Source organism: Oncorhynchus mykiss, chromosome 16 (assembly GCF_013265735.2).
Source record: "Oncorhynchus mykiss isolate Arlee chromosome 16, USDA_OmykA_1.1, whole genome shotgun sequence".
NCBI classification, from domain to species: domain Eukaryota; kingdom Metazoa; phylum Chordata; class Actinopteri; order Salmoniformes; family Salmonidae; genus Oncorhynchus; species Oncorhynchus mykiss.
Genome location: NC_048580.1, coordinates 25,659,731 through 25,682,514, shown reverse-complemented (window position 1 = coordinate 25,682,514; position 22,784 = coordinate 25,659,731). Strand labels below are relative to the sequence as shown.

At 47.2% G+C, this 22,784-nt stretch overlaps 1 protein-coding gene across 6 annotated transcripts in view; it reads right to left on the bottom strand.

Annotated features, from left to right (window-relative positions):
• The window catches only part of arhgap23b (Rho GTPase activating protein 23b), a 71,519-nt gene that overhangs the window by 20,215 nt on the left and 28,520 nt on the right, over nt 1-22,784 (bottom strand). For 5 of the 6 annotated variants that reach the window (XR_005036486.1, XM_036946602.1, XM_036946604.1 and 2 more), the window contains exons 2-7: nt 4,575-4,766; nt 3,550-3,580; nt 3,280-3,451; nt 3,098-3,158; nt 1,562-2,525; nt 673-1,305 (exon numbers count right to left, since the gene is read on the bottom strand). Coding sequence is in view for 5 of the 6 variants with exons in the window: in XM_036946602.1 (XP_036802497.1) it covers nt 673-1,305; nt 1,562-2,525; nt 3,098-3,158; nt 3,280-3,451; nt 3,550-3,580; nt 4,575-4,766 (2,053 nt within the window). In the remaining variant the exon portion in view is untranslated. The remainder of the gene's footprint in view (nt 1-672; nt 1,306-1,561; nt 2,526-3,097; nt 3,159-3,279; nt 3,452-3,549; nt 3,581-4,574; nt 4,767-22,784) is intronic. The other variant, XM_036946601.1, reaches the window with a different exon arrangement.

Below are 22,784 nucleotides of genomic sequence, written 5' to 3'. Positions count from 1 at the left end.
TACTCAGTTATACACATATAACATATAACTTATGTACAGTATATGTGTATACACTGATCATACAAAACATTAAGAACACTTGCTCTTTCCATGATATAGACTGACCAGGTGAATTCAGGTGAAAGCTATGGTCCCTTATTGAAGTCACCTGTTAAATCCACTTCAATCAGTGTAGATGAAGGGGAGGAGACAGGTTAAAGAATCATTTTTAAGCCTTGAGACAACTGAGGCATGGATTGTGTATGTGTGCCATTCAGAGGGTAGGGCAAGGCAAAATATGTAATTGCCTTTGAACAGGGTATGGTAGTAGGTGCCAGGTGCACCGGTTTGTGTCAAGAACTGCACCGCTGCTGGGTTTTTCACGCTCAACAGTTTCATCCAGCCAACATGACACAACTGTGGGAAGCATTCGTCCATGCCCTGACGAATTGAGTCTATTCTGAAGGCAAAAGGGGGGAGTGCAACTCAATATTAGGAAGGTGTTCCTAATGTTCGGTATACTCAGTGTACATCACAGTTGCCGTTCTCATTGAAGTCTCAGTGAAAAGCATTGAAGAAAATTGGGATTGAACCCTGGTATAAATGTATAATTCCCTCCCCCAAACTATTCATAAAGAAAGGGAAGGGAGGAAGGCGGAAGTTGGAGAGTAGGGTGGGGTACTAACTACTAACCTATAAAGGGAATGGAGGCCAGGGAGTCGGGTGTGCTGTGGTGGGGTTGCAGGCTACCGTTGGGCCTCCTTAGACTGTCCCCCATTCTGGTACCCCCAGAGACGGGCGAGGGTGTCCCTGCAGTGGGGTTGTTTGGGGAGGGCAGCAGCCCGACGGGGGGCTCGGCCGAATCCACTGGGAGGGCGTAGAGGGGGTGACGGAGGGCCTGCACGGGGGTCCGACGCCCCATAGGGGGCTTCTGCCTCAGCACCACCTCCTGGCCCAGAGGGAGAGGAGACAGCGTCTCCCTCGACTCCCCCCTCTCCTCCCCCAGCACTCTCTCATCCTCCGACGAAGAAGGGATGACGGCCGGGGTGGAGGAAGGACGAGGAACTACCACCCCCCCTCCTATCCAGCCTCCCTCGCAGTCTGAGGGGCTGGTTTTGGCACTGGGTGCCCAGTTGAGGTGGGGTCCGATGTAGGTGGGTTCTCTGAAGGAGTGGGCTTGTTGGAGGAGGTGGCTGGCCTTGCGGCAGAAGGAGGGGCTGTAGCTCTTGTAACCCACCAGCTCCTCTTCCTCCAACCTCCTGCTCTGGGTCTGGGGCTCAGCCACCTGCTGCTGCTGGGTCTGCCGACCAACGGAGGGGGCTGTGGCTGTGGGGAAAAGGTAGACATAATATAGGCAGAGTTCAGCCGGAGAAGTACTGGCTAAATGCCAATTCCTTGCCCTCCTCCTAAAAGCGTGCACTTGCTTAAACCCCCTCATGGATTTTAAGGCATGCTAGACTGGTGTATGTCGTATGTTAAATCCACAAGGGGAGTGAGTAAGTGTACACTTTAGGGAGATGGGGAGATGTCTGTCTTCCTGCCTATCTATCCATCTAAATATCTCTATGCATGTGGAGCTTACCCAGTGTGGCTGCAGTTGTGGCTGTAACCGTGTGGTGGTTTCCCAAGTCCTTGTCCTGCTCCTTGGCACCCTGCGACGGCCAGGCGGGGGCTCTCTCGCAGTGCGGCGACACCAGCGCAGCCGCCTGGGCTAGCGTCTCCTGTGAGCGCCCGTAGTTGCGTTCGTACGATGCGTACGCCGCCAGCAGGCTTTCGGAGCACGAACGGCTCCCTGGCCCGGACACTCCTCCCCAGCCTCCCAGCCAATAGGAATCGTGGGAGGCGGCTGCTGCCTGGTGGTGGAGCAGCAGAGTTTCTTGGGAAACGCCGTGGTCTCTGTGAGCCATGGAGGACATAGAGTTAGACCCCGCACCTCCAGCGCCACCAGGCCCCAGCGCTAAGCCCAACCCCAGCTCGGCTAACCGATCCTGGGAAATGCTCCGGTGTCGAGGGGACATGCGCTCGGCCGCCTCTGCCTGGCTGTAGTACCAGTCCGACAGCGCCTGGTGGCACATGGCGTCGCTGTGGGCACGCGTAGCCGGTAAACTTCCCTTCCGGGCGGGCATGTGGGGCAGGGTTGCAGAGGCGATGGCGGCGTTGTGGTTGGCAAAGTGGAAATCCAGTGCGCTGACAGCCGACGACGAGCGCCCGCGGTTCTGCCCCAAAGATGGCAGCCAATCTCCCTCTTGTCCTGCCGAGGAGCTAAAATGGCCTCCGCCATCCTCCTCGTTTTCTCCCGGACCCCTGGGCCTGCCGGAGGTCTGAGTTACGTTAACCGCGGCAGAGCGGTTGTCCAAGGAGGATGCCTGGTTAACAGGGCTGGGGCGGCAGTGCCAGTTGTCCAGGGGGCTTTGGTGGTTGGGTGGCAGAGGGGCCGTGGAAGTGGGCTTGGCACGGGGGTAGCAGAGTGGGGGAGGGTCGGGGATATGCTGCGCCCCTCCCGTGTATGGCTCATTTCCTCTCAGGTAGGCATCCTGAGAGTACGCCTGTATGGGAGGGAAAAGGAGAGCGGGAGCGTGAGAGATAGAAAAAATGAAGAGATAGAAAGGAGCTGGAGAGGGAAGCAAGGGATCGAGAAGAGTAGAAAGCAGGTGCGAAGTAGTATTTCAAACAAAATGAACACATTCCGTTTGGTAGTCTAACGCGTTCCGTGGCACGTGACATGATTTGACAACCTGTTTCCAATACATTTGAAATGTATTTCGGAACTAAAAATCCACTCCAAACTAGCTTGTCAGGTGTTTGTGAAAGCAAAGGCGGGTGGAATGCATTTTTTATTTTATTTTTTATTTAATTTATTTTTTACATATTACAATTCAATTTGTGTTACAATGAAAACGTCTTATTGTGTAATTATTGTATATCCAGTAGGGATAGTTCAGCACTGGAATTATATGAAATGTTTGTAATTGTCTATACATTACTACTAACTCAATATTCTTCACCAAACCAAATTGCTTTGTGATTGTGAGGTGTATTTTTATTGGGCTATGATTGGAAATAATCTGATGTGTGGGAAGGAGGAGAGGAGAGAAAGAAACAGAAATCTCATACTCACACTTACCAACTGCAACACATCCTCATCTTTTGGCATGATGCAGAGCTCCAGAACATTCTCGCTGGAAGAGGGATAGAGGAGAGATAGTAAAATAATGGGCCATTGTGTAAAGTTATGTAACAAGTATTATATAATGTGTCATATCACATGTGTGTAGGTGCCTGCGTGTGCGTGTGTCTCACCTGTTCTGGATCAACGCGATCACCTGAGAGTAGGTCTTCCCTAATACACTTTCCCCATTCACCTTTACCAGTCTGTCCCCTGTACACAGGCCAGCTTGGTGGGCGGGGCTTTTCTCCCTCACACTCTTTACAAAGATGGTGTCCATGGGCTCCAGACGACCCCTTTGACAACCTGGGACACACAAACGTGGCATATATTCGTTAAACATTTTTAAACTTGTAAACAACGCACACCAAAGGACTGTATAACGACACATGGAAAACCCTCACCTTTTCCGTTGCCGTTTCCATTCTCCTCATCCTGCAGAGAAAGGGGAGGAAGACAATGAGACACCTAGAAAACTAGTAAACAGAGACCAAGCAGACCAGTTGTTTTGTGGCTCTACCACAAGGAGATGCTATCTCCCCCAGGCAGTCAGAGCGATGAGCAGTTGGTGTGGCTACAAACGCATTATCACACACCTAAACAGGCCTCATCATAGCAACACACAGAAATGGATTGACAGTGACACACACACACACACACACACACACACACACACACACACACACACACACACACACACACACACACACACACACACACACACACACACACACACACACACACACACACACACACACACACACACACACACACACACACACACACAGGCCCCAGCTGACTGGGCAGTTTAGGTCTGGCCGGCTGGCTGACTGAGCTCATTCCAGTCAGACAGACAATGACCTGGGCTTTACAGCCACATAATAGAGACCTAGATACCCTGGAGTAGGAACCAGTGATACTACCACCTTTCTCATACTCTACTCCTCTTCTATTTACCTTCTCATCTCCTGTTCTGCTTGCCCTCTCCTCTCTGGCCCTCTCCTCTCTGGCCCCCTCCTCTCCTTCTTCTCATCTTCTGTTTAACATATTCTCTCCTCTCTCTCTCTTCTCCTCCTTTCCTCTTTTACCCCATTTGCCTCTTTTATTTACTTCTCTGTTCCTCTCTTCTCTCCCCTCCCTGTAGGTCAGTGGTCCCCAACCCTGGTCCTAGGGAGCTACAGGATGTGTGGGCTTTTCTTCCACTGGTTGGTGACCATTGGTCAGGACACCTCCATAAGTGTGAACACGGTTAGGGTAACACACACACACACACCTGTAATTCTGTGACTTCACGACCCCTCTTAATTTGGTCATGAGACACAATTAACCTCTACACGACTGGAGGTTAGCAGATCAGCATAAGCTTGGTAGGGAAATCTGTCAAATGAACGTAATGCATTCCATCGTGGGGGCTATGAACCATTGTTACCTTGAGGTTATTGTGGAGGGAGGACTCTGGCGGGTACACAATGAAGTGGCGCAGCGTGAAGCCGAAGCCCTGGGAGTTCTTCTGCAGGAGCACCGTACGAGGGCCCTGCCACGCCACGCCCTCAACCTCGCCCGACGACAGCGACCGAGTGTTCTCATTGGATGACAGGGCGCCATCATTCCGCCCTTTAGCCTATGAGGGACACAGATGAGGAGGATTTAAGAAAAGGGGTCAAAGTCAATATTAGCTATTCAATTCATTAGTACCACTTTCTAAATGTATCAGTGATTTCAATATGTGAGCAAAATGTCAATGTAAGTTAGGTAAAGTGAGCTGAGGGTGTAAGTGTAAACTCTGAATTAGGTCATTGAGTCCAAACATATCCTCCATGTCAGTGAGAAATCCATTGCTTAAGTGTGAAACGTCAGAGAGGCTTCTATTAGCGATAATAGCTATATACCACACAGGTTTGGGACCAGGCTAGGGAGACTTTTTTTTAAACTCCACCCAGAATTCTGGAATTCCACCAATGCCTTTCTCTCTCTCAGGAATAATATCTATTTTAACGACCCACCTCTCCCATAATCACCTGCAACACAATGGAGGGGTAAAAATACATGTTGGAGCGGGTATTTATGTCTAACAATTATGGAACAACAGGACTCGATCATGACACACACACACGTTAGGCACGCATGAACATGCACTCACGTGCGCAAACACACATACACCCACACACACACTGTCACGCCCTGACCTTAGAGATCCCTACTATTCTCTATGTTTGGTTAGGTCAGGGTGTGACTCGGGTGGGAAAGTCTATGTTTTCTATTTCTTTGTTTTTGGCCGAGTGTGGTTCCCAATCAGAGGCAGCTGTCTATCGTTGGATCTGATTGGGGATCATATATAAAGTTGTCATTTTCCTTTTGGGTTTTGTGGGACCTTGTTTTCTGTGTAGTGTCTGTACCTGACAGAACTGTGCGCTTTCGTTTTCACTTTGGTTATTTTGTTTGAGTGTTAAAAAAATAAAATAAATCATGAACACTTTCCACGCTGCGCTTTGGTCCACTCCTTTCGACGAGAGTCGTTACACACACCTAAAGAAAAATAAGACTCACGCCTCTTTGTGTGTTTGGAGTCTTTGTGTCTGTAACACTTTGAGGATACACTGGTGGTCCATATACATTTTTCTTAGGCGGGATGCAGTATCCAACAGCAACATATTCTATTGAAAACGGTTTTAAAATGTAGATATGTAGAAACAGAGATTGGCAGGGGGATACATACCTTCACCCTGCTTAGGCCTAAGTAATATTAGGAAAAAGCTCCTGGCGAGGGCACCATACAGCAGACTTAGCTTTTTAGTATATCTTTTTAGTGTCTATAGCTTTTTAGTGTGTATCTTTTTAGTGTCTATAGCTTTTTAGTGTCTAGCTTTTTAGTGTGTATCTTTTTAGTGTCTATAGCTTTTTAGTGTCTAGCTTTTTAGTGTGTATCTTTTTAGTGTCTAGCTTTTTAGTGTGTATCTTTTTAGTGTCTAGCTAGCGTCTTTATCTTATCACACAACCTCTCCTGATAGCCTTCGGCCCTCTTCCTTCTTCATCCCACCCTGCCCTTGACTTCCTAGACTCCCTCCTGCCTTCTTTCTCCACTCCCCTGCCTCCCCCTTCCCCACAAACTCACAAGGCCAAGCCACACTGCACCGCACCACAACAACAGGAAGTGGAGAGCCTTGAACAGGAAGTGAGGCATGGTGCCTGAGCTAACTGGCCCATTTGGGGATTCAGGGAATCCTTCGCCTCTAAGAATAGAGTGGCTAGGGAGGGGACTCGTGTGGGTGGGTGTGTGTGTGTGTGTGTGTGTGTGTGTGTGTGTGTGTGTGTGTGTGTGTGTGTGTGTGTGTGTGTGTGTGTGTGTGTGTGTGTGTGTGTGTGTGTGTGTGTGTGTGTGTGTGGCAGGGAGGGGACTGTGTGTGTGTGTGGGTGGCAGGGAGGGGGACTCTCTTTCCGATGGGGGCTCCAGTTCCATTGCAACACCCCTCTCTTTATACCCAGCCCAACATTGTGACTAGCATTCAAGCATCTGGAATTCCGGGATCCACATTGACAGGTTGAATTATTCTGTTGACTTCCCATCTGTAATAGTCCCTTATGAAATGCTGTGTGTTGTTTTGCAAGGAAGTGGAAATATGATGTAGTGGTATAGGACTGTGAAGGAAAGCTAAGACAAAGGCTGGATGCTTGGAAGGATAGAAATCACATTCTCAGTAAGGAGTCTTAGAATAGACTCATAACACTAATATTAAGAAACTATGTAGTGCACACACACGCGCACACAAACACACGCAGGCAGGCACACACACACACACACAAATACATACCGTGCATTCACGTCCACACGAACATGGATGCCCCTAAGCATGGACTCATCATACGTAGATTGATAATGGAGATGGCATAGATGTTGTTTTTCGAAAACACCATGGACACAGAGTATGTGTGAGTGTACGTATGTCTGTGCATGTGTGTGTGTGTATGTGCGTGTGTGTGTATGTGTGTGTGTGAGCGAGCGAGGTTACACACTGGCAGGTTAGTGTTTTTTTGTCATGAATATTGTTCTAGAGTCAGCTCTGCAGAGTGGTCACTAGCTGGCATAGCCACAAAGTCATAAAATCTGATTTTAAACCTAACCCTAACTCTAACCTTAACCCCACTGCTAACCCTAATGCCTAACCCTAACCTTAAATGATGACCAAAAAGCTTCATTCATTTTAACAATATAGCCAATTTTGACTTTGCAGCTAGCCCATCTAGCAGAAATCGCCCAGTTCTGCCTCAAGGACAAGACTCATCCCAAAAAACATCAACCTGCTACATACTGAGCATGACATGTGTCAGAATCCCTCATGGCCTTTCATTCCTACACCTGCTATTTCACATGCAAGTGCATGAAAACAAACACACTGGGGTGTGAGATGCCAGCAGCACAACTTGCACAAGCATACACACACACACTCTCATATACACTCCCTAATATATAGAGAGCACGCACACGCACACTCACACTCACAGGGGCATGCCAATGCCACAGTCTCCTTTACACACTGTCCTGAATTCTCCCACCTCTATCAATAACTGAACCATAAGATTAGCTGCTTGTCAACGAAGGGCTACGTGACGTGTAACTATGACGTCACTTCCCCTATAGGCTGTGAGGTCAAACGCGGTTTGACTTTGTTTGTGAAATTGTTTTACACGCACACACGAGCGAAACCAGCAAATGAATGCATCTGCACACACACACGTCTCACACACACATTTCCTTTTAACATGTGTTAATACCCCTGATTGTCAATTACTCAGGCAAGGCCTTTTGATGATCACAGATCTTTGCTACATCTTTGACGCATAAGAGAACACCACATTCTAACCTACACGCCCACACGTGCTCACATACACAGAAACCCTGCCGATGCGTCACTCGAGCAGAACAGATGACACTCCAACCTGCACCCATCATACACTCACATATATGTACCACACACACACACGCGCGCCGATGTAGAAATATGTACAGTGCCGGGTGACGAAAGCATTGCTCCGATCTCCTTCCCCTCCGTTAGTCAACAGGCCCCCACTGCGCTCCCATTACATAAGACATACAGTAGGCAGGAATGACACAGCCCCCCCAACCCCCCCACACACTCTCATTTACTCTCTAGCCTTTATCAAGCCTCTACATTATACATGACCCTTTCTAAAATAGTACATGTCCAATTCTGCATTGGTGTAGGTGCTTGGTAAATCCAATGACAATCAGCAGATGGAGAGATGACGGATCCTCCGACTAATACAGCCTTTTGCTACAGGCCAGCGTGGAGTACCCGCTGGTAAGGCGCTGAACTTCTTTCACTACTGAAAATGGCTGTCATCCTAGAATTAAGCAATAAGCCACTGTGTCACTTAGCCTTACCACGGCTAAGGGCTGTTCTTAGGCACGACGTAGTGCCTGGATGCAGCCCTTAGCCGTGGTATATTGACCATATACCACAACCCCCAGAGGTGCCTTATTGCTATTATAAACTGGTTACCAACGTCATTCGAACAGTAAAAATGACTTTTATTATCATACCCGTGGTATATGGTCTGACCTGTCAATCAGCATTCAGGGCTCGAACCCCCCTGTTTATAATTGGAATTGGAACATCTCTCTGGAATTAGAACATCTCTGGCTGTCTCTCTGAAATGAAATGGTTTCTTTTGTCATATTGCTTAACAATCCTTGAACATCAACCAGACAAACACCCAACAACCCGATATCCAAAGACACATCTACGTCACGGCCTTTCTATGTTTCTATCTTTCTATGTTGAGTTGAGCACGCCAGATTAGGAGATTTCCCAGCAGAGTCTCTCTTTCTTACCCAGGACAAGCGAAGGTGTGGCAAAACCCTCCGGGGCACCCTTCGTCTGGGTCGCGGAGAGGAGCGGGGTGGGGTGGAGGGTCGGGGAGAGGCACGGGGTGGAGTGGTGGTATCATGTAGGGTAATGCTTCGTAACACCGCCAACCAGATACAGCGAGGTTCCGGGTCACTACAGTCCACCCCTACTGAGCACTGGAAACACCACTCCTGCCCTGAGGGAGCTGGGACCTCCACTCTCAACATCACACACGCACCACACACACACAAGTGTTTGCTACAGCCCCACACAGGACGGGACACGTACGACGCCGCTGTTACCCCCGCAACCGCCGGACGTTTTCACCTATACACGCTGCGCACGCACTCTCGGCCAGACATGGGGGTCAAGAGTCAATGATGACCAACGGAACCACTTAGTGTCTATCAAATCAAGACGTCAAAAATTCTGAGTCGAAATCAACAAAATCTTCATATTGATGAATGAATCCAGGTCTAGGTGAATATTTTTGTATTCCTCAAAGTGGGTTTGGGTTCTGGTTCGGTTTGTCTGTCAAAATGCATCATGGTCCTGTTGGTCACTAGTTCTGTTTCTGGAGCAGTAGGTGAAGCAGCTTGGATGGCAGGCCTGAGATCAGTGGAGACAGTAAAGAGAAAGGGCCTTCGCCAGGCACAAGTCGACTAGCTCTTCATCAGAGTTGGTCCTAGATCAGTAATATTCTTGATCTGTGTAGAGCTACTGGTGTCCTCACTTCTATCCAGGATCTGATCCAGGACCAGATTATGATTTCATCCTCTCCTCTAGATGAGTTGTCCCGCGTTTGCGTTCTACATGTGGCTAGACTAGTAGCTGGTAACCTCTTGTCCTTTCTCAGTATATAGACATTCAGACTCACGCTGCCACACTTCCTTGTTCACTGACCGGAAATCGAGGTTCAGAAGTCCTTTTTACTGGTAGAGAAGCCATTAGGGTGGCGTACAGGTGTGAAAACCAGTAGCTGGATCTAGTCCTCTTCACTGGATCAGAACGAGTTTTAGTCCCACGTTTTTTTATTGTAGCTGGTAACAGTAGCTCTTTTTTCTCATGCTGGGTATAGTGCAGTATTGGCAGTGGCTGGCTCACTGTCTTTATTGCTATCTAAAGTATATTCCTCTCCTCTTTTCTCTACCCAGGCTCTGCCTGCCTGCCTCGCTCTCTCTCTCTCTCTCTCTCTGGCTCCCTGTAGGCTCGCTTGTGCTCCACGCAACGCTAGTCCACTCTGTCAACCCCACTCACTCACTCACCCTCTCTCTCTCTCTCCCACTCTCTCGCTCTTTCTCTCTCCGCCTCTCTTTCACATTCCTCCCATCCCTCCACTGGCCAGTCCAGCAAGGCGGTTGAGCAGTGAGCAGCACAGAGCATGTTCTCTCTGTGTGTGTGTTTCTCTCTCTCTCTTTCATGTCTTGCCTTCTCTCTTATGTGTGTCTCCCTGTCTCCTCTTTTTATGCTCAGAACCTGGCCGCCGCAGCTGACAGTAGAGTACACACTAACATTAAAAAGGCTGTGTGTGTGTGTGTGTGTGTGTGTGTGTGTGTGTGTGTGTGTGTGTGTGTGTGTGTGTGTGTGTGAAAAACCGAGAGTCCCAGCCTTTTAAAACAAAACTAGCAGCAGCAATGTATTGCAGTGTATTTAAAGCTTTTTGCTTTGACACCTGTGAGCCAGAGCATTGTAAAAATAGAGAGAGAGAGAGAGAATAGGGAGAAAGAGAGAGAAAGAGTGAGAGAGAGACAGAGAGAGAGAAATGAAAAGAGACAACAACAAAAAAAGATAGATTGACCAAGACAGGCATGCAGACTCCCCTGGCTGGAAATGACACCCATCGCTCCTCTCCTCTCTCCTCCCCTCTTCACAATCTCCTTAGAAAACTCAACCCGGAAAAATGGGAGCGCCGACTCAGTGGTAGGATAAAAAAGAAAAGGCATTTCCCTATCTGCCTCACTGTATCGCTCTCCCCTATGGCTCGCCTGCTTTTCTGAGTTCTGTGTGTTCTTGTGTGTCAGTGTCTGTCCAGACTCCATAGCATTGGACCTTGGGGCTACTGTTAGTAAGGGCAACCACTTACACTCCATCCAGAGGGCTAAATGTGTGTGTGAATCATGAGTCAGAGGACACAGAAGTCATTATGACGGAGCTAAGATTAATGGAATTGAAGGATGGGGGAGGAATGGGAAATGGCTATTTAAGGCCTAACGGCCTTGTAAGCATGTCACCAAACACTGATACACACATTGATTTAGCTTAATAGATTTTAGTTCTATCAATAGAGCAATTACTAGCTGATACGAAAAATGCCACGTGATTTAAAAAGCTGCAAATACCGCATGCACACTCGCACACACACATACACACACTTTTCTTTCCCCTTTCTCTCTGGTGACATGACACTACAGGTTTGGCTGGTAATAACCATGAGAGGCAACCAGCCAAATAGCCCATGAGGAGCGATCCATCCCTATCTGAAAGGGGGTGGCCATCATTAACATGGCATTGATACTAGTACTGTCAGCACAGACGGCAAAGTAGTCCCCTCCTCTTCTAGTAATGGGGTAACCCCTGGCATAGTGCAAAACTAAAATCCTGAAACAAAGCTCACAAAAGCTATTGGTTTAACAATGGTTTTAAAAAAAAGAGAGCGACATTGCATTTTTTTTTTTTTTAGGTGTAAGATGGATCAAAAGTAAGTCAATAATGAACTTTCCACCGTGATAAAATAATAGGAAAAACAGAGAATTGGCTGTTTAAACTGGGCAAGGACAGCAGCATCCCTCTAATCTATCCCTCACATGCGTCCCCAGTCGGAACCTATTTTTGACCGTCAAAAGTGGTGCAATATAGGCCTACAGGGAATATGGTGCCATTGATTGGGACACACCCAATATCTCTCTCCAGCTCTCTCTGCCTCTCATTGGATACTTCTATGTTTATACCCCCCCCCCCCCCCCCTCCCACTCTCTCATGTCTCCTCATTTTAGGCTCATTACCCTGCAGCTCCTTTGACCTTGCTCTCTCTCCCTCTCTCTGTCTTTCTATTCCATCTCCTCTTTCGCTCTCATTATCCACAGTCTCCACACAACTTCAACCCTCCTCTTGACTTCTTATATAACCAGAGGGAAGATGTTACAGGGATGAAGGGAGTGACAAACAGAAAGAGTTGTTTAGACAGAGAACGCACGCGCACACACACACACACACACACACACACACACACACACACACACACACACACACACACACACACACACACACACGCGCACGGATGGACGGACACATTCTACTTATGCTAAAAATGTTTATTCTATTCTACTGAGCCATTTACTTGATGTCCGTATTCTTATCTTTTATTATTTCTTGTTGTTTGCGTTGTCGAGAAGGAGCGTGCGAGGTAGCATTTCGTCAGACGGTGTATACCGTGTGTATCCTGCACACACAACGAATAAAACTTGAAAACACACAAATGCAAAAACAGACACACATGCACACAATGTTCGACATGATTATCAGCTGTTCTTGTTTAAATCCACTAGTGGGCAGCACTGGCACGCAAAAGATCAGGCTGACTTGATAACCGTCTCAATTCAACAGCTGGAACCTAACTGTAACCTACACCATTGATTATTGAAACCCGAGAGTATGTCTAAAATAGACAGCCTATTTGTTCACACACATCGAGGAGACAACAGAGATAGTATTGATAACCCCTGTTGGCTAAAATGGGCTAATATCAATAGTATGCATTAAGGGATTATTTTTTGAGTATGAATGAGAACAAAAAAGGAGGCACGCACACACACACGCACACACACACACACACACACACACACACACACAAAATCAACCCTCGATGGCAGGAAAAGCCTCCTAATTGACCTATTTTTTTGTCAACTGTGAAATTGTTCCAAGCTAAAAAATAAAATGAAATAATACAGCTACACATTTCCAAGCTTCGTGGTTCTTCTCTCGGTTCTCTTTTTATCTTTCCACGTGGCCGCAGCTGTAGTCAGTAAGGAACTAGTCCCAAACCAGGCCAAGTAACCATGGACACTGCAAAACGTCTCCCCTTTAATGACATAACTAGCCTCATAGCACTGACCCGACCACACACACACACACAGACACACACACACACACACACACAAACTAAGAAACAAACACATTGATTCACACACGCACACACACCCATTGATTATGAGCATGGGGAATGCAGTGACGATTTTAGCATGTAAATGGTGGGGCAAACTCAAGCTATTTTTTTTTTAGATGCACGCCAGCAAAGCCACTACACAACACTGGACAATACATTAATTGCACTATAACGGTGACAAATGGTGCCCACAAACTGTTAGGGCCTAAATAAATCTTTCCTGACAGCGGAGCTTTCCTTCCAGCACCATGGAGTGAATCCTTACCACTGCTACACCTGGCTATCAGCGGAGCCTAGTCTGGCAGCGAAACAGTTCATTCAGCCTCACTTACTGCCTTTTTTAAAAACATAGCTGATATGGCTGACTCGCTTAAATAAATATGGTTTCTACTGACTCCTTGTGGATTTGTGTAGCTCGATAAGAACTGCATTCTCCTTCAATAATAACGAACGCCAACATGAGTTGTGACTTTTGAACCATACACAAACACTACTACATTCATGTTCAGTAAATTCATGTTTGTTCTTATATCATTAACACTTAGCTCTAAGTATAAGCAAGTGCAAGCAAACTAGCTGCGACGAGGTAGCCCTATTCGTTCAGCACTTTCAAAACGGACACCGACAGAAATTCAGATAGATGTTAGTTCAGATAAGGCCTCGACATCTTGCTGAGTTTAACTTTACTGTTCTTTAAGTCACCACAGAGAGAGAGAGAGAGAGAGAGAGAGAGAGAGAGACGCAGTTAGCCTACTATTTTAAGTATTTTATTAGGCCTATGTGGTCTAAAAATAAATTAAAATACAATCACGAGCATCCACTTTTAAAGACATTATGCAAACGAAACAACCCTCGCAATATCAACTGGAATTACATGGGTCTATTACTAAACTTTTTGTTGAAAATAAATATGATGGTTACAGACCCAACAACATTATATAGTTTCCCCTCCTTGTGGAGAAAATCACATGAGCTAATTATAATACACAATGTAAGGGGAACAATTAAATAATTCCAACACTGCCTAAAATGATGAATGAGATAGACTTATATAAGCAATATAACAACTGAGATGTACAAACTATGGCATAGGGGAACGATGAGCGGATAAGATGCAAGCCGAAATGTCGATTAGACATTAATAAGCGAGCTAAGACAGACATAGTCGATATACCTATTTGTTCAGCACTTCTGAAATGAACAGCGACAGAATTCAGAACATGGGCCGCTCTTACCTTATTTGCCCTGCACGCCAAATCAGAACCATTAGATAAATAACGAGGGCATATAAACTGACAATTAAATCTTTTACAATATCCGATGATGACATTTCTCTAAAACAGGCTATAGGCTATATGTGCACCACCAAGTCAGAACAGTAGGCGAAGTTCTGGGGGGGAGAGGGACCAAATTCTTAGCGTGAGACACATGGGATACTATCTGCCTACTACACAACATACACTTAGTATTACTTTCTTAGCTACAGTATACATATCTCCGTGGCATATTGCTTAATTTATGCAGCAGCATACAATACCTATTTTTGGACTCACAGTTGTTGTGCTGTGCTCACTTGAACAGGAAGGTGGTGCGGAGGTTCTTCTTGTGGGCAAACTTTGTCATCAAAGTCTGACATTCTCTGGATGAATTCATGCTGGATTGACAGCATGGGCAACGTATTCAACCTTTTCTGGCCCATGGTGTTGAATGTTTATCCTTTTAAGTTTAGAAAAGAGATCCTTTCAGGCAGATGTTTTAAATCCTTAAACCCAGACTTGGACCACACATCCTCTCCACCGAATAGCAGGCACGGGGAAGCAAAATAGTTATTGCTTTGCGACGCTCGCAGTTAGGCACCGATTCATTCCAAACCACTCTTTGTTGAATTTGCGATTTCCGACTTGTTGTGTAATGTTCATGTCCATTGGTCGATGAGCACCGAGACGTTTTATCTATAATTTCTCTTCAGCTTTATTAACTCAATACATACATTTTTGTATTGTTTGCAAACTGATATGCCTATTTTATATCTTTTTTTTTTCTAAACAGGTGGGCTCAGCAATAAAAAAATTCTGTCACGCCTGCTCCAGCTCTCCCTCTCGAGCGCCAGACTGCCTATCATTACGCACACCTGTCCCCTTCGTTACACGCACCAGCGCCTCTTTGGACCTCTTTGGACCCACCTGAACTCTAGCATTATTTGATTGCCTTCCCTTTATCTGTCTGTTCCTCACATTATTCCCTGTGTCAGCATTGATGTCGTTACTTTGTCCCGTCGCTGGTCCTGTCCTGTTTTATGTTCCTAGTTTATTAAATGTTCTCCCTGTATCTGCTTCCTGTTTCCAGCGTCGGTCCTTACAGAATGCTGACACCAAAATTGGAAGCATCAGGGAGGCCTGTTATTTTGTTGGTGACGTCGGGTCCGGGTGCCATCGTCGATGGAACCAGGGGTGACTCGGCGAGCTCGTCGGGCTTCCATGCCCTAGCTGGCTCGAGAGGTGTTTCTTGCCCAGGTGGACTCGGCAGGCACCCACCCAACGTCATGCTTTGGCTGGCCATCGGGCTCCCACGCCTCAGCCGGTTCATCAGGCTCCCACGTTTCAGCATGATCATCAGGCTTTCACGCCTCAACCGGCTCGTCAGGCTCCCACGCCTCAGCCGGTTCGCCAGGATCCCACGCCTCGGCAGGTCCGTCAGGCTCGCCCAGCTGGGACGCCGGGTGGCGCCCCTAGATGGGGGGGTACTGTCACGCCTGCTCCCGCTCTCCCTCTCTGGAGCTCAAGGGCGCCAGACTGCCTATCATTACGCACACCTGTCCCCTTCGTTACACGCACCAGCGCCTCATTGTACCCACCTGAACTCTATCATTATTTGATTGTCTTCCCTTTATCTGTCTGTACCTCACGTTATTCCCTGTGTCAGCATTGATGTCGTTACTTTGTCCCGTCCAGGCGCTGTTCCTGACCTGTTTTATGTCCGTAGATTATTACATGTTCTCCCTGTACCTGCTTCCTGTTTCCAGCGTCAAACCTTACGGTTTCACAGTTCTACTGTGCCTTATGTTTTATGTAGTCTATTCATCTATTCCTTTCTGAACACACAGTAACTGGCGCCTATGCCTTGAAAATCTGGCACGCGTGCTATATTCTCTTGAAAACAGGCTGCCATTTGAGCACCCATGACCGTACCACTGATTCCTTCAAACATAGGTAGAAATCCCCTGCTCGTCTGCCGCCTCTGTGTCCAGCACCACACAACTACCCAAACTATTACTACCCAGAGTGGCGAATGGGTTAACTACAGCACTCTCTTGTGAGAGGAAGCTATGGAAGCTAGGCGGCTATGTAATGGAGTTCAGTTCCACTCTTATTAATTTTGAATGTGACAGATAGAAATTAATGGAACGTATCAATTCTACATGACTGCGAGTGATGCACAGACATGAGTGATGTCTGTTTTACAACCACTTTCTAGCTGAACATTCTGTAACATTTCAGCACTCTTGAATGAGCTTGATCATGAACCCTAGAAACAGATTGATCCCCAGTATCCCCACGCTGGCCATACCTGTACGTGTTCAACAGTTTCCAGCCAAACTGTCCCCATCATGGCCGGAACTAACAAAGCACAGTGTTAATGGCAAATCAGGACCTTTCATCACGGGCCCAAACAAAGACACCCTATTGTAGCCAAACTAGCTGTTCTGAGATCAGCATGTCAAGCAGGTTCACAGTGGACACCATGTCTCCAGCATGGGCCATGATTCACCACAGACCCCCCCCCCCTCCTTTACAAAGCCCACAGCAGTGGCCTGACCAACTGACCAAGGCATCTGTACCAGCCATTGTTCTCCATAGACACTGGGCCTTGTGTGGTGGCCAGCGGGGAAAACGCACTTGGTTTGGGGATACATAGCATTGCATTTCAAAGGACTTACAGCAGGAAGGAAACAACAGGGAAGAGCACCATCTTAAAATCAGGGTTGTGATCATTAGGCACCAACCGGAAGGCAGCAGACTCAAACAGGGAAATCAAATCATGTTGGTCACATGCGCAGAATACAAAGGGTGTAGACGAACCCTTCCCAACGATGCAGAGTAAGAAATATATTTTTAAAAACACGAGGAATAAAATAAACAAGAATGGAGCAATATATAGGGAGTCCCAGTATCAGATCAATATGCAGGGGTATGAGGTATTTTAGGTAGATACAGTATGTACATGAAGGCAGGGTAAAGTGACTAGTCATCAGGATAAATAAAACAGCGTAGGAGCAGCATATGCTGAGTGTAAAAGTGTGTGTGTGTGTGTGTGTGTGTGCGTGTGTAATTTGTGTTTGTGTCGGTATGTGTGTGTGTGTGTTTATGTGTGTTTGTGTTGTCAGTATGCGTACGCAGTGTATGTGAATGTGTTGGGGGTTTTGTGTGAGAGTATCAGTGTGTATATACACTACAGTCAGCTCCAGTATTGGGACGGTGACTTTTGGAGCTCACTGTAGTGTGTATACTGTATATAGTCTTGTGAGTGTGCATAGAGTCAGTGCAAGATACGGTCAATGCAGATAGTCCGGGTAAACATTAATTAACTATTTAGCAGTCTTATGGCTATTTAGCAGTCTTATGGCTTGGGTGTAGAGTCTGTTGGTCCGAGACCCGATGCTACCGTTTGCCGGACGGTAGCAGAGTGAACAGTCTATGGCTTGGGTGGCTGGAGTCTTTGGCAATTTTTCGGGCCTTCCTCTGACACCGCCTGATATAGACATCCTGGATGGCAGGGAACTCGGACCCAGAGATGTACTGGGCTATCCGCACCACCCTCTGTAGCACTTTGCGGTCGAGGGTGGTGCATTTGCCATACCAAGTGGTAATGCAGCCAGTCAGGATGCTCTCGATGGTGCAGCTGTAGAACTTTTTGATGATTCGAGGGCCCATGACTTTAGCCTCCTGGGGGGGGAAGAGGCACTGTCGTACCCTCTTCATGACTGTGCGGGTCTGTGTGGGCCATGTTAAGTTCTTAGTTCTTATGTGGACATCGATGTGGATGTGGATGGGGGCATGCCCTCCCCTCTTTCTCCTGTAGTCCACGATCAGCTCCTTGGGAGGGACAACTTGAACTTTTGAAACAGATTCTGTTGCGTGCCCTAATAAACACGACCCAGGCATGTACATGCATGTTCTTGCATGGTATCGTAGGTTCTTTGTGGATTATAGGGACAGCACAGCTTCAAAGTGAACCTATGATGACGGTAGTTAACAACCGTATGGACAAGTTTGAAATTCCAAGCAGGACAACGCCTCAGTGCGCAATGTGTAAAAATAATTGCCATTATCCCTTTGGATAGGAATATTCACATTGGCGTTATGACAAGCCTTGCGGGGGCAGAAAGTCTATTGTTTTGAATTTAGTTAGGGTCCGTTACTTTGTGGCGCACTGATATGGCAGGCTTGAAGCCGGACGGAGTGTTGCTTGAACCGTTCAAAATAAGCATGTCTATTTTAAGACGGCCTTCTCTGCCACAGTGTCAGAAGTGATGATATATAGCCAATCAGGGTTTGGATAAGAGCCATTTGATTGGATACAATTTGAGAGATTCTGATATGCAGTTACAAAAGTCAATGGCTGCAAACTCTGCTTTGAAGACAACACTTATCCGAATGCAGCTTAGGATGACTGGTGCTTTGCCTATATCATAGTTTCCTGTGCTAAGACTTTATCAAAGATGTAGGCCAAACCTTTCTTCGATGAAAGTCTGTGTTGGTCTGCTGTGTTAAAGCCTAGGCATTAGCTCGGCAAGCTAACACAAATCTTCAGATTTCATGCAAAGCTACTCGAGTGTGGTTCACTGACTGAACGCCCTCCGTTGCACATGTTCTCTGTTGTGTTGACAGCAAGGTATGAAGAGAATGGAGGAATGGGGGGACGGAAGGAGGGATGACGCTGGTTTCCCTGGAGAGGCAAAGGGGGTGTCAGGTGAGGATTCACAGTGGCTGGGGGGGGGGGGGTAATGGGGGTCATGCCAAGGCACGCAATCCCTAATGCTCAGGGCAGCAGCTGGGCATCCAGATGGGGCAGACACCACAGAGAGCATTCTGGATTAAAGGGGAGAGGCACATCCACCCCCCTACCCCCCACACTATGCACTACTCACTCGTTGGGAGCAGGGGGCTTTGTTGACTGCACCTGATGCCCGTGCCCACCGCTGCCCCTCCCTTTTATCTTTGTCTCTTTCATGTTTTTCACTCTGCCGTTATTATCGCTTTATATCGAGCTCCCACGCTCGCTAGCACTTTCTCTGGAAGTTTCTCGTGCTTTGTTTTTCCTATTTTTTATTGGGTCTTTCTTTTCTCTCTTCATTCCATTGCTACACAGTAATCGCCATCCCGCTTTCATTGACACATTCCTGTGCAGCCCACCTGCTGGAGGAATAATGAGCCAGTGTTTGTTCTAACACACACACACACACACATAGATATGTGCAAGCACACACTCACACGAAAGGACACACACACACGTACACACACACGCAAGTTTACGTACACTCAGTCGCACTTAAGCATAGGGGCGGCAGTGTAGCCTAGTGGTTAGAGCGTTGGACTAGTAACCGGAAGGTTGCAAGTTCAAACCCCCGAGCTGACAAGGTACAAATCTGTCGTTCTGCCCCTGAACAGGCAGTTAACCCACTGTTCCTAGGCCGTCATTGAAAATAAGAATTTGTTCTTAACTGACTTGCCTAGTTAAATAAAGGTAAAAAAAAAATAAAAAAAAAAAAAAATAGACACAGGCACACACTCCTTTCCCAGTCCCTCTGGGTGGAAACCCCAGCTCTTACCTCAGGCCTGGGATAGCCATTAAGCCATTTATTAGGTACAGAGCACCAGCTCTATGCCCAACCTTTCAACTTTGCCCCATACACGCACGCGCACACACATCGCATCGACCCACCTCGTTCCCTTCCAACTCTCCCTGCCCCTGTCCTGTTCCCAGCTCAACAGAGGCTCATTGTCATGTCTGCATTTCAGAGCAAGACTCGGCCTGTCCCAGGGTGCCTCCCACCCCCTTTCTATACAGTAAAGCCCCATTCCATTTCTCCCTCTCTGCAAAAACAACACACAACAATAATCACTCCCATTTGGGGTCAACGCAATTGCTCCCTGTCACTCATTATGGTTCCCCCTCCACCAACACTTCCACTCCACCGGACATACACAATCCCGACCAAAAGTATGTGGACACCTGCTCGTCGAACAACTCATTCCAAAATCATGGGCATTAATATGGAGTTGGTCCACGGACTCTTCTGGGAAGGCTTTCCACTAAATATTGGAACATTGCTGCGGGAACTTGCTTCCATTCAGCCACAAGAGCATTAGTGAGGTCGGCCACTGATGTTCGGCCTGGCTCACAGTCGGCGTTCCAATTCATCCCAAAGGTGTTCGAAGGAGTTGAGGTCAGGGCCTGCACGGCCAGTCAAGTTCTTCCACATCGATCTCAACAAAACATTTCTGTATGGACCTCGCTTTCTGCACAGGGGAATTGTCATGCTAAAACAGGAAAGGGCCTTCCTAAAACTGTTGCCACAAAGTTGGAAGCACAGAATCGTCTAGAATGTCATTGTATGCTGTAGCGTTAAGATTTCCCTTCACTGTTACTAAGGGGCCTAGCCCGAACAATGAAAACAGCCCCAGACCACCAAACTTTACAGTCTGTGCATTTGGGTAGGTAGCGTTCTCCTGGCATCCGCCAAACCCAGATTTGTCCGTCAGTCTGCCAGATGGTGAAGGTGGCATCCTATGATGGTGCCATGTTGAAAGTCACTGAGCGCTTCAGTAAGGCCATCCTACTGCCAATGTTTGTCTATTGAGAGTGCATGGCTGTCCACGAATTTGAAGGCACACTTTTGTATATACATATACTTTTGTATATACAGTGATTTCGGAAAGTATTCAGATCCCTTGACTTTTTCCACATTATGTTACGTTACAGCCTTATTCTAAAATTGATTTTTTTAATTATCATTCTCATCAATATACATACAATACTCCATAGTGGCAAAGCAAAAGCAGTTTTTTAGAAATGCTTGCTAATTTATTAAAAATCAAAAACTGAAATATCACATTTATATAAGTATTCAGACCCTTTACACAGTACTTTGTTGAAGCACCTTTGGCAGCTATTACATCCTCGAGTCTTATTGGGTATTACGCTACAAGCTTGGCACACCTGTGTTTGGGGAGTTTCTCCGATTCTTCTCTGTAGATCCTCTCAAGCTCTGTCAGGTTGGATGGGGAGCGTCGTTGAACAGCTATTTTCAGGTCTCTCCAGAGATGTGTGATCATCCTGTCTGGGTTGGCGCCCCCCCTCTGGGTTGTGCCGTGGCAGAGTTCTTTGTGGGCTATACTCTGCCTTGTCTCAGGATGGTAAGTTGGTGGTTGAAGATATCCCTCTAGTGGTGTGGGGGCTGTGCTTTGGCAAAGTGGGTGGGGTTATATCCTTCCTGTTTGGCCCTGTCCGGGGGTGTCCTCGGATGGGGCCACAGTGTCTCCTGACCCCTTCTGTCTCAGCCTCCAGTATTTATGCTGCAGTAGTTTATGTGTCGGGGGGCTAGGGTCAGTTTGTTATATCTGGAGTACTTCTCCTGTCCTATTTGGTGTCCTGTGTGAATATAAGTGTTCTCTCTCTAATTCTCTCTTTCTTTCTTTCTCTCTCTCGGAGGACCTGAGCCCTAGGACCATGCCTCAGGACTACCTGACATGATGACTTCTTGCTGTCCCCAGTCCACCTGGCCGTGCTGCTGCTCCAGTTTCAACTGTTCTGCCTTATTATTATTGGACCATGCTGGTAATTTATGAACATTTGAACATCTTGGCCATGTTCTGTTATAATCTCCACCCGGCACAGCCAGAAGAGGACTGGCCACCCCACTAGGTTTCCTCTCTAGGTTTCTTCCTAGGTTTTGGCCTTTCTAGGGAGTTTTTCCTAGCCACCGTGCTTCTACATCTGCATTGCTTGCTGTTTGGGGTTTTATAGTCTGGGTTTCTGTACAGCGCTTTGAGATATCAGCTGATGTACGAAGGGCTATATAAATCAATTTGATTTGATCCGGTTCAAGTCTGGACTCAGGCTGGGGCACTGAAGGACATTCAGAGAATTGTCCCGAAGCCACTCCTGCGTTCTCTTGGCTGTGTGTTTGGGTTCGTTGTCCTGTTGGAAGGTGAACCTTCGTCCCAGTCTGAGGTCCTGAGTGGTCTGGAGCAAGTTTTCATCAACAGTCTCTCTCTACTTTGCTCCATTCATCTTTCCCTCAATCCTGACAAGTCTCCCAGTCTCTGCCTCTGAAAAACATCCCCACAGCATGATGCTGCCACCACCATGCTTCACCGTAGGGATGGTGCCAAGTTTCCTCTAGAGTCTCTTGGTTGTCCTTCTGGAAGATTCTCCCATCTCCACAGAGGAACTCTGGAGCTCTGTCAGAGTGACCATCGCGTTCTTGGTCACCTCCCTGACCAAGGCCCTTCTCCCCCATTGCTCAGTTTGGCCGGACTGCCAGCTCTAGGAAGAGTCTCCGTGGTTCCAAACTTCTTCCATTTAAGAATGGTGGAGGCCAGTGTTC